Below are 12,941 nucleotides of genomic sequence, written 5' to 3' on the forward strand. Positions count from 1 at the left end.
AGTGGGCAGAATTAGATTTTTAACTACGAAACAGTTATGTATGGCAACTAAAGCATTCATTCTTCTCTCTGACTGTTATTTGTGATGGCGACAAACCAAAACCAAAAAAAAAAAAATTCCATACCTGAGGGTCAAACAAAAAGTAGGGACGTCCATTTTTCATCTGAATCGCCAGAAATTCTTCCTGACTTCCAGGAGACAGGGCACAGAGCAGCAAGCCATCTGGAGAGCGAGTCTTGAAACTCAATTCAACACCTGAAGTCAAGTAAAATGAGCACAGTGAGAGTTTTGTGACACAACAGTAATCGTATAGTCGACTCCAAAAAATTCATTTAATCTTGACTTGAACCACATTGAGACGTCAAAACAAAGTTCAGCGGAAGGATTTTTACGATTGTGTGTCGTACCACTGTTTCATTAAGACTATTGAACGCAACTCCCTCCTACTTTGTATTTTTTCTCCACAAACACATTCATTTATATTTCATGTTCCATCTCCATCAAGTTCGCGATATCCCAATTACACCATACCTCTGAGCGGACTTCATTTTCTCCTTAAGCCAACTGTCGGGGATAATCTACCATCACTAGGAGACTTTGGGAAATCATGAAGCTGAGAGGACGAGCCCCAAGGGACAGACTCAATTCCATGATTTTAACACATCTTACTTGTAATCTCTTGCTTTTATCTGTAAAAACCAAACTCCTTCAAATATGTGTGTCTTCTCTCCGTCTCAAATGCGTCACTTCACTTTTCATACCCATGCTTCAAGGTACTTGCAAACAAGTTCCTGTTTGATTTGGAACAAACTTTGTCTATTTGGTGTTTCCACTCTCTGTACTTGTAGTCCTTCAAATGAAGAGAAGGCACCAATGCCAGAGATTGTATGATAGTATGAATATTTGGTTTGGAAGAAAATCGTAATCGTAATTCACCGGCCATTTTTACTTCATTCAAGGATAAAATTATTTTTATGCCGACTATGGCATGACCTTATTGACTTGTTTCTCTCTTGAATGTTTTATCACCACGGGTGTCGAGAGTGCACAGTATGGATTGAAGAAGTACTCAAAAATTCCTTGCATTTGAACATGCGTTGTGAGCATCAAGCAGGCATGTGTCATTTACATTGGCGACCTTGTCAGTGCAAAGGAGAGTGAAGTCATGACAGGCACCTGACAATTACATTACCCCCTTTTAACCTTCTCCGCAACACTCTTCTGATCTCTTCCCCTTGATTTTAACCTCCCCCCTTTTTCTTCTCAACCTCTTTGGCATTTCTAGCTCTCTCTTTTTTGTGTTTGTTTATTAGATTTTTCCGTTTTCATATGAACCCCTCCTACTACAGTCTCCATCAACATTTATGGATCTTGTTTTTATTGTTTTGTTTTGTTTCCTCAACTTGACTCTACATTATGTACACTTGCACTGTTGAATCACATCTGATACAAGAACAGTGAAATAAATGCTGCCTTAAAAAAAGGTAATACGGCACTGGTTCCATGTTCTTGAATAATTGATGCTTCCCCAAATTTCCCCATAATTGCCTATATTGGTAAAGGAATCTGTGATCTCAACACACTTGAATAGAATTTCAAACATTTTAAAAGATTTTCAAACATTGCTGTATCCAAAACAAATTAGCACACAGATTAATTGTGTTGTGGAATTTGGTGGAAGTTTCCTTTGCAGAGGTCATTACGGAATATGGTTATTCAAAAAATATCGATTTGACCTCGCTCGAAAGAAATCCTTTGCTTTTCGTAAGAATAATGGAACATTTCAGGCACCTATTAAAATGATTGTGTTTATCTGCTTGACAGGGAGAAACAGACTGTCAACACATGCTTAGAAAGGTCCAAATGTACAGCAGCTAAGTAACACTTTGCTCGTGCTCAGCATTACTTCCCTGGGATTCCCCTCAGGACTTGTGCTACTTCACACTGACAACCACTTTGGAGCCATCAACAAACAGTCCTGAGCACACATCATGACAGGCGTCTGCGCGGCACACATGCACAAAATCAGCGGAAGTATTTTCGACAGGGAGTCTGATCATTGGAAAAGGCGTATCACGGTCGAGAGACAAAAGTATCTGGAAGTGTTGCGTTTAAGGGTGCCTTCACACCTGTGGCTGTGCCTCAGTTTGTAGAGCTGGTCGCTCAGGAACCAAAGTGTCACCAGTGTACCGTTCGCTGTCCTCGGGCAAGACACCAAAGCCTAATTTTAATTTGCAAAGCACTTTGAGCACCAAGATGGTGGAGATAAGCTATCGAAGCGCACTCCATTTTACCATTTACCTGTAATAGAGTTCACTTGTTTTGGTCGCAAACAAAAACCCATGCGAAGCAAAATGCGTCGCAACAACCGTACATGTGAGAGCGAGCTCTTCTATGATTGCTCAGTGGCGCTGGAGATGAATGTAAAGGTAAAATGAAATGCTGTCATCAATAAATACTGAAACAATGCTTTTAAAATTGACGTAAACTTACGTATTATGTCATTTCGCGATAGGTGGTTGCATGCAATACTCGAGCGGCTCAAACGAGACAAACCCCTTGCCTGTTTTTAAAATACAGATTCCGATTGATTCAGTTGCTGGGTTCACACTTTATCAAATGAACCCCAAAAGGGGATTTATCACAATTGGTAATGACATCATTGGAGATTATCACAAGATATCTGGAATATTTCAGCGGCAACACGAGATTTTAAAATGGCTAACAATATCGATTCAACTCTTTAGTTGTCTGTATTATTTGCTCTGTTTTTGTTCGGCTCTCTCCGTCTCGGTAAACGGACGAGGTTGTGTGTAATCATCGAGCCAACATAACCTGAATAACTCCAGTCATGTTAGCTCTCTGCTGGCATTAATCAGAGCTCGACGTATTAATGAGAGCGCGGCAGCTAGCTAATTACACCCATAGATTCTGCTGCAGCCCATTAAATATACAAATGACAGAATTAAAGAGCCCAGCCTCTTCTGATTAATCTTTAAATGGGGAAAAACTAATGATGTCTGTGCAAACTTTCCTTTCACACATTTCTCGCCTCTCCTCTCAACATCAATGCCTGGCAATCAATCATATTAATTAGGGAAAATAATTTGTATCATTTAACATTTCCCTCTTTCCTGCTCAGTCACTCCAGTGGTGCTGCAAGACTGTACTGTATTAAAAGTGACTGGAAATGATCCAAGTCTATTTTGTTCCGGCATCCGCTATTTGTATTTTTTTCCTTTTCTTTTTTATCTGAAGGGGGCGGGGTAACTAATGTTAGTGATGTTTCATTTCTCTTCATTTCATGAAAGCGAAAGAAATACATCTGGATTAGCTGAAATATGAGGATGCATTATAATCAGCCCCTTTCAGGCTCTAATACCGAAGAAATACAAATGAGGAGAGAGAACTGAATGATTGGTTTTAAAGCCGGAGTCCACATAATCCGTTATTTCTCTCAGTCTAATGTATTCTACACATTTTCCTTCACCGATAAAAGTAAAAGTAGGAAGTCACATCATGGAAATTTTCTGTCGAGGTGCATCATAGAAAAGATGAATGGACTAACATGCATTTATGGAAACAAGCACTTCGTGGGTATTCATATCAGTGCACTAATTGCATGTACTTATGAACCTCTTTTAGCTAAAGTAAGATTCACTGTGGTCCATACTAACCTTAAGTGCCCCCGGATTCATTCAGGATTCAGAAGCATCGTTAATCACAATTGAAAAGAATCATTTTGCGGAAGCGCGCTCTCTTATTACAATAAAAGCATATTATGAAAAACAACCTACTCCGAAAAACAAAATTCATTTGGCGGCAATAACTGGAGGTCAAAGGCCAGAGAAGGAGTGCGCGCACACACACACACACACAAAAACACTGCACGTATTCTTCAACATAGATTTAGCACTTTACTCGAAAATGCACCCTTAATTAGCATATTTGGAAAAGAGATCATAAATTATGAAAAATATAAGAACCAAAAACAAGTATGATTGTTTTCAAAGTGGAGTACAGTAGCTCGTCGGGACGTCACAGTCTTTGTTTGTAGAAGCGTTTGGATAACAAAAAAAAAAAGACGATGGGAAACCAAATGGCACAATTGCCAGTGCACAGAGTTGCTTGGTTTCCACAAGGCATCAACGATTGACGACTCCCTCCTCTGTGATCAATTGACTCTCGAGGGGGCATTACACTGCATTACATTCATAATCCAATTTGGCTTTGATTTGTTCGCTGTTCCGTGCGCTTCGATGGGAATAATTGTCTGTAGATGATGCTATTAGTATTGATGGTTGTAAGAGGGTGATGGTTTGAGGACTGCTGACACATTGATGGTCCACAATAGATCCGGTCTGAAAGTGATTGTCTGATCCATTACCTTTTATGAAGAAGAATGGATTCCACTCTGAGAAAACAAGTTTTCTTCGTGCACGGGCGGGACAAAGTGGGAAAATAACAACATGGTTTCTAGTTGTCACAGTTTACAGGAGACAGGGAACATTCAAGGAAATAGTAGATGCAATGGGTTGCGTGAACTATAACGCGCGCCTAAAAGCATTCAATTTTCTCAAAAGCCGACAGTCCGCCTTATCATACGATGCCCCTTATATATGGATCAATATGCTGATTTCATGGACGTAGCATTTTAAATGTTCTGTGAAGTGCTTTGTTACAGCTGCAGCGGTTGTGAAAGTGGGATATAAACAAAACTGTATTGTATTGTATTTCCTTTAGCATAGCTCCAACTAAGGGATTCATTAACGTAACCGCAGCCACTATCGTAGCTTCTATTCCATGCACTTTATAATGCGGTGTGCCCTACATAGGACATTTTTTTAAAAAGGCCATTCACCGAAGAAGTGCCTTGTAGTGCGGAAAATATGGTATTAGGATTTGTGAAGCACCAGTACAACAGCGACCCGTAGTACCTGTAAAACTAGCCTCTCAACATGGAACTGGGATTAGACGATATCAATACTAAACTAGCTGGTCTATTTTTCATACTACACTGGAATGGGATTTTTTTTCTTCTTTTTTTGTGAGTGAACGAGAGGTGACCATTTCGGTCCCAGTTGAGGAGTCATTGAATCTTGAAGCAACTGAGGCAAAATAGAGACCACCACTTGATTGCTAACAAGATAGGCTAACTCGAGTAGATTGTAGTCCAAAGACATGACATCAGCTATGCGAAGTTGAGCAACATCCACACTATACAGTACTAACCTACCATCAGAACATATTGATGGATTCCACCGCCATATTAAAAAAAAGAAAAAAGGATTGATCATTCACTTTTCCCCAAAGCTGATCAAGTAAATTTAGTCAAACACCCATCTCAGGGTTAAAAATATGGATAAGAAAAGGACAACATTTCTAAAAGGCAGTGAACACACACGCTTTAGATGCCACAGAAAAGCGTTTGCCGCTCAAATCGCACGATTAGTATCAGCAGTCATTAATTATGAGCGTTAGACTGGCTGATGTTCTCAGATGAAGCAGAACATGTTTGGCTGAGCAGCTCAACCCTCTAATGATGCCGGTAAACAGAAAGATAATTGTCCTTTAAGATGACTGCAGAAGTCATCCTTGGTCGCCAAAATATACAACAACATTATATATATATGTTTATATATAAACACCTCTATTCTGAAAGCCTAATATGATTTTTTTTAAAATTCATATTTCATGATGTATTTAGTTTTTACTTAATTTAAGACTTACAGCAAGTCATTTAATGTACTGTTTGTAGAGACACGGTGGTGTATTTGTCACATTGATGGTAGAGCTCCGATGTGTCTGTCACTGCCGATGCATTGGCAGACATCAGGCACATATCAGATTTTGGAGAGACTTTATTCTGATATATTCTGTGAATATCTAATGCCATGCATTCTTCTTCCCTTTAGCCATGCCGTATACATTGTGTCACATGAGAGCAAAACAAAAATTAAATAAATGAAAATTGTGTCACTTGAATCATGTTGTGTATATTCAGTCCTTAAGATTTTGCGTGATTCGCAATGTGATTTCTTACCAGTGAAGTCAGTGTTAACGGGCAGGGTGTCACTGGGAAACTGGTAGTAACTACTGCCAGAGAACCTGGTGCCTCTGATGAAAGGACCTTGAGGGCTCGAAAGGGACACGTCTGTCCTCTCCACCTGGAAATAAAAGCATGACTGAATGACGACAACCAATGTTTAAGAGTGATAACTCAGCATGACTTAGATTTGTTCTTGATTTTACTGCTTGGTGCTTTCTACCGCCTTTATTACCGATTCGTCTTACTGTTTATTGTGTATGTTAAATCGCTCCATGTACAGCACTTTGTATGCAGCGATGGCTGTTTGAAAGTGCTCTATAAATACTGTTGACTTGACTTGACTTAATAATAATAATCATAACGAAGAAAATTAATGAAACTGCTCAAATTGTAGAAAATGAGTACAAATATTGATATACAACATTTAATGTAAGTGACCTTTTCAACCATTTTTATAGTCACACATTAATGAAAAGCGCCTCATGACACCCTTCATTTCATATAGTTTGGATTATAAAATGGCATATTTGAAGCCTTAATTAATTTTGAAAATTTTTGATTATTACAGAATTTGCTTTCATTGATTTCTGGACAGTTCTATTCAATTTGGGTGGATTTACAACATAAAATGTGGCAGTAAAATCATTCATCTTTAATTCTTACAATCTCATTCATTTTATCTGTGTCATAAACCTCGATTCAATGACATCATCTGTTTTGATATATAGGTGGTTTGCATTTTTTTAGGGAACATACGGGTACATACTGTATCTCGGGTAATTTATTACGATCTCAGATTTTGGAGATGTGTGCTAGTGGTTTAGCCACCGTGTGAATGTCTGCTGTTGCTCACCGTGGTCCGAGGAAGGCCCCGGGAATCCAACGAATTAGAAGGAACGTTGACTACAACCATGACAATAGCCCTCCAATCGTCATAATTGCCTCATGAATAACCGAGCTATGGTGAAGAGTGTGTTTCGTGTTGCCATCATGATCGTGACCTTTTGTTCATGCTCGACTTTAAGTGCATGTTTGCACTGGATGGATTGAAATTCGCTTGAGACTGAGCTTTAATGTCATGCTCGGGCTAAAGATAAACACATAGTCCCTCCTACTACGCAAAACTGTTTCTCGTGATTACTCTGGGGTTGGCGCATGCGAAAACAGACGATCTACACCTGTTTGCATACCTGGTACATAGGGTGTGGTCCATTGAGCTGAGCCGGGACATCCCAGTCTATCTGGATGGTGCTTTCATTGACTGGCAACAGTCGAGGTGAGGAGAGTCCTGTTGGAGCTGAGAAGAAAGAAGTGCAAAAAAAAAAAAAGATATCAATATTTATAAATACTGATAATACAAAATAATGCTAAATGTTTAATATGAAATACTTTGCCATTATTTGGTTTTACAATCAAACTAATGAATGCGATGAACTGAATGGCAATTATACATAATTAGATAGGAATCACATTTTGGGAATATTTTCATTCACTCATTTCCAAAAAGGCAAAATAGTCGAGATATGACTCCAAAAGATGTGGTTCACTACTTTAAATCTGTATAAACAATACAGACAGAGTCAATCAAAAATTTATTTTTGAACAACTCTTTCGGTTATAAAGGTCGTTTGCACTTACTGTTGAGGCCTCAGAGTGCATTTGCCTCATTGTTTCTCAAGATTTTTCAGAGTCCTTCTATGATAGATACAGTATATATATCATCAGAAGGCGTAGAACCATGAGCCTTGTAAATGGCCAAGTTTGGCATTAAAAGTTGATTGATTTATTTATAATTTAATTAACAGAAGGTGTTACGATTGCTATTTTTTGTTTGTTGTTTTTTTTTCTCTCTCCTTTCTTCTTTCTACATACATTCTTGCTGCTGGAGGCTGTAAATTTCCCCAGTGTGGGACGAATAAAGGATATCTTATCTTATCTTATACAGTGTAAAATGGTCTTGCTTCTTTCCCTCTGTGTTTCTCAACATACGGTCGTAGTGAATATCGCTATTTCACTTAGCGGCGAGTAAATATAATTTCCCTCCCTCACTTTGGATTTTGAGTTAAATATCCCTTTGAAACACACTAGATGCTACTAGAGCCGCGGCTTCAGTATGTATTATCAATAAATCACGCCAAGACTGCCTGCCATGGCAAGCAGTGATGTATTTCAGAATGGAGAGGGGAGACAACCGGTGACGGAATCGTGAAGAGACGCGTGTGCATTAAGTGTCTCTCCGTTCTTGTGTTTTTCGGAGTGTGTGTCTCCCTCTAATGGTCTAAATGGTTTTTGGTGGGCGTAAATTAGCACTTCGTGACAGACGTGCGGCCATCTTGACTGTGACTTCTAATAGAGCTCTTAAAAGGGGAGTGGACAGCTTCTCATCTTGCCACATCAAACCATAAATTACTGCTAATCAATAGCTTACCGGTCTATTGGAATTGAGCTATGGTGACATTAAGAACATTGTCTCTCACACACATGCACACATCTCCCCACACACAGAGCACATGTGCATGCAGGTATCTTGTTTTACCTTGTTTTGATAATAATAAAGAGGACACATTTAGAAAGTAGTGACTATGTACTGGGAGTTATCAGAGAAGACATGCGAACAAATCGGAAGTTTGAAACTAAACTGCGATGTCATGAATGTCACAGTAACAGCTGCTTTGTGGCATTTGAAGAACTCATTCAATGGTGTAATGACACCTGCTGGTTTATCAGACTTAAAAGGGTAGTCTTCCAAAAAAGATCACTTTCTGTCATATTTGTTAAAAGTCTCGGTATAAACCTGGCAGTAGTACTGCAGTAAAAATGTGTGAAAAAGTCATCACTCTCTGGCTCCATCGTTTACAATCACGATTATCATTGCTAGCGGACAAATTTCGCCCGCTACATATTCCCCTTTTTGAAGTATGCAAAAAAAATTTGGGGAGCAAGCATCACTGATATCTTTTATGACATTGTCATTTCAAAAAGATCGATTGTTGATTTATCGATGAACTGTGACACCTCAAATGGAAACCTTCACTTTTCCCCCCCACGTTATATTTTGCACAACTGTCCAACTGATGCTGTTATATTAAAAAAAAAGAAAATGTAAAAATGGTCTCTTAATGAAAAAGTGTGATAATGGAGTAATCTGATGTTCTGATAAAAAAATAAGTAGAAAGCCGTAGGCACAACTCCGCTCCGATATGTTCCTGTGTCCGAATAAATGATGACAAGTATCGTTTTTCAATCAGAGCTTAACTTTTAGGTCAGAGTTAGTGAATGGTGTGCTGCCCTCAGGTGTTGCGCTTTGTCAATTCAACAAAGTACATATTTTACACAATGACACGTTCAGTTACCTTATCGGCGCGGCTTCAAACACACACCCATATACTGTACACACGCAAGGTTAACAGTCCAGTAGGAAGGTTCATTTTTAGCTGCCGAGGTTTGTAATGAAGGAGGCAAATCGTGGAGCAGCTCCGGGGAGCAAAAGTGCACCTTGGACTTTTCCGTTTTTGCAGCCAGTGACATGTCTTAACAGCCTCTTAAGCGCACACTTCCACCACACACACAAGCACAAAAACTTATTGACACGGTCATCCCTTGCCATGCATATTTCTCCCCTCAAGAAGGGCCGAAGGCCAATTATGCGTAAATCAATAAAGTCCCTGTTCTGTTGAGTGGTGCTACAGTGCCAGTGTGTATGTGTGCAAGTCTGTCTGTGTGTCTTGTAGAACAAGTCTTTATGGATGTAGAATACATAAAACATCACCATCAGCCCCTGATTAGCCACTCACTTTACGTCCTGATCGATAACTTCTCGGAGAGACGCGTACATGGAAACAATTGCAAATGCTTCAACACATAAGGACATTTTGCATCTGCCTCGGTGTGCACCCTAATGTTTGGTCATGTGCTTGCTTGTAGCTCCGCTGGTTTTGCAGATGCTGTCTGCTCACTTACAACAGATGGTAGCAGCCTCTAATGGCCCAGTCATATGTATGCTAGATTTATTAGTGCATCGGTAACACACTCAAGTGCACCTTACTGGCAGTACCGCTTAATGTAACACTCGAATGCGTTTTGTAGAATTTCTCCATTGAGTTTCCTCTGGTCCACATCATTATGTTACATTTGATTACGTTAACACTATTGCAAGACAGGTTGAACAAAACATGCAACCATGTGTGTCATTTTAAAGCAAGTAGAGTGGAATGGCACAAGTTTGGAGTTCAAGTAAAGTCCAAGAAAAATAATCGTAAAGGGCTAAACCCTGAGGTGTGTCTGCCTTTTCTACTTCAAATGCTGGCAGGTGTGTGATGACTCACATTGAACATGAATTCTAATGTGATTGGTTACTTCTAAAAACGTGTGTGTGTGTGTGTATATATATATATATATATATATATATATATATATATATATATATATATATATATATATATATATATATATACGGTGTGCTTATTATCCGAGTTGGTGTTGTTTCATTTCCCTCATCCTTTCCAATTGCTTTGCACAGGTTATAGTCCACATCGGTGGTGGCAAAAGCTTTTAAAATTTTTATTGTGGTCTAATCTTTTGACATGGCAAAACCATAACATTTGGACAGAGGGGTGTAGACGTTTTGCATTTACTGTATTTAAAACAATACGAAGATGTATGTGACTGTTACAGTTAAAAAAAAAAGTAATTATTTAAACACATAAATCATTCTACAGTTTTGGAATAATCTAAATACTGACATTTCTGGAGGAGTCTCATTTTAAACTACCAAGAATAAAGTGCCAAACAGTGTAACACATGCTATGCAAATTGTTTGAGATACAAAGAAAAAGACCTGGCAAACGGCATATGTCGTTATCATTTCTTAGAGTTGAAACAAGGGACATCTTTGGCGTTAGATGAAACAAAACGGAGGCAACAGATGTGGCTGTTAAAAATACATTCAAAAAGTCAACTGGGTACAATAAGCCATATTGTATTGTACTGTATTACAGTCAAGAGAAGTCTTTGGAATCGCTTAAAACAAACATTGTGGCTGTGTCAACAGATGTAGCCATTAAAAATACATTTAAAAAGTCCACCGATTACAATATGGGGGATCATTCATCATCATAAGCACAGGAAGGACTTTTTAAGAATTGAATGGACTGAAAACATTGCGATGTCGACAGATGTAGCTGTTAAGACGACGCTCAAAAGCTGAAATCCCTGTGCTGCTATTTATAGATGAAAGCTTGTTTTTGTCCGCATCACCCATCCATTGTCTACTCACCCAAAACGAGAAACAAAACTACGACAACATTCTAATGAGGAGTAAGTGTAGTGTCCACGAGTGAACAGATGGAAAAATATGTGGAACGCATGCATGTTCTTCTGCTAATGTATTCCTTTAAATTTCCTGCGCCAAGACGGAAGTGGAAAATGGCAAAAAAGTTGAAAAAGAACATGAATGTAATTGATGTTTTTTTTAAAAAAGTGTATTTTAAGATGAAGTGTGCATTACTTTTGCTTGCCACGAAGGCTGACTGTGATTCCTCAGCCTGTGTTAGGTGAACGTCACATATTTCGCTTATTCCGTTAAACCAGTGGTTCTTAGTTATTTTATTATATATTACAAAAAATATTTTTTGACTGATCATGCCAAACCATATGATACTGAAAAATAAAATGACATAAACTCTATAACTAATAATGCATTCATACTAATCACCAACATTATCTCAGGAACACAATATTTAAAAAAAAACTTTAACCAGCAAAACAAAAATACATAAAATAATTTGTGCTTTTCTTTTAATCAAAGATGATGTCTGGATTAATGGCTACAATGAGCACATTTTGCAATGCAACTCTTCGAAGCGAGGTTTGAAGCAGGACACAGCAACTCTCGGCTCCTGCTCAACGTGTAGCCGGGACCTGTATTATTAGTTTACTGAAGTAGCAGTCACATAGCAACATGATTGTTGGCAATATTCGGCACGTTTTCGCTGAAAAAAACTCAAACAGCTTATCAGCGTGATTGCGGTGTAATGTCTTTAAGTGACCCCTTAATTTATTTGGCTTCATGCTGTCCGCTACCATAATTTTTAGACAAATTAATCACATCAATCTTCCCTCGTTTGACACCGCAGGCACATTGAATCCAAGTTCTACATACGCCTCGTCATATTTCCTCCCTGAGAATGCTCCCTGCACAAACTCTGCCAATGAGAGCGCCACTGCCCCCTAACGTAGTGGAGGTGCAACTGCAAGTTATTTTAGGAGAGTAAAACAATAAAAAAGCATGTTCCCCGAGGTCAAACGCGCCCCACTATGTCAGAAACACTGCGTTAAACCAAACATCATGAATATGATTGTGTCTTTAAAACAGTCACCAGATGGGTGTTTTCCATCTGCTTCTCTCTGGGGATCTCTTTGTATGGACAACTTTGGGCATGACCGCATTCAATGTAATTAATCGAATAATAAATAAATCTGCACTCAAACGGTAGTAGAATGGGAGGAGTTATTTTTAGGGTCTTATTCGTGTGCTACGGGTGCCGAATATATTGTGAGTGTCCTCTATGCATTCTATGCCGGGATACCTTAACTACCACTTAAGGTCTTGGTGAAGAACATCTGAGCAGCACACACCATCGTGACTTTTTGAAAGGAATCTTTGAAAGGATTTGGTGTTACCTGCTGGTTGGGTCTGGGCAGATTTTGCAAGACTGGTAATGCAGCCTTTCTTAGTGCAGAGTGTCACGGTGAAGTTGTACACGTGGTAAGGCTTCAACCCTTTTGCGATATAAAGGGGCTGGTCTGAGGGTCCGAACCGCTGCAGGACCTGAGAAAAAGGCAAGTCAATTTCATCCATGCGGCAGAAGAAGAGCCCGTCGCACGATGACAT

At 39.1% G+C, this 12,941-nt stretch overlaps 1 protein-coding gene across 4 annotated transcripts in view; it reads right to left on the reverse strand.

Moving 5' to 3' along the window:
- ush2a (Usher syndrome 2A (autosomal recessive, mild)) overlaps positions 1-12,941 on the reverse strand; it is a 153,450-nt gene that overhangs the window by 96,079 nt on the left and 44,430 nt on the right. For all 4 annotated transcript variants that reach the window (XR_007962273.1, XM_052064437.1, XM_052064438.1 and 1 more), the window contains exons 27-30: positions 12,731-12,878; positions 7,240-7,346; positions 6,044-6,167; positions 125-255 (exon numbers count right to left, since the gene is read on the reverse strand). Coding sequence is in view for 3 of the 4 variants with exons in the window: in XM_052064437.1 (XP_051920397.1) it covers positions 125-255; positions 6,044-6,167; positions 7,240-7,346; positions 12,731-12,878 (510 nt within the window). In the remaining variant the exon portion in view is untranslated. The remainder of the gene's footprint in view (positions 1-124; positions 256-6,043; positions 6,168-7,239; positions 7,347-12,730; positions 12,879-12,941) is intronic.

This window comes from Hippocampus zosterae, chromosome 4 (genome assembly GCF_025434085.1).
Source record: "Hippocampus zosterae strain Florida chromosome 4, ASM2543408v3, whole genome shotgun sequence".
NCBI classification, from domain to species: Eukaryota; Metazoa; Chordata; class Actinopteri; order Syngnathiformes; family Syngnathidae; genus Hippocampus; species Hippocampus zosterae.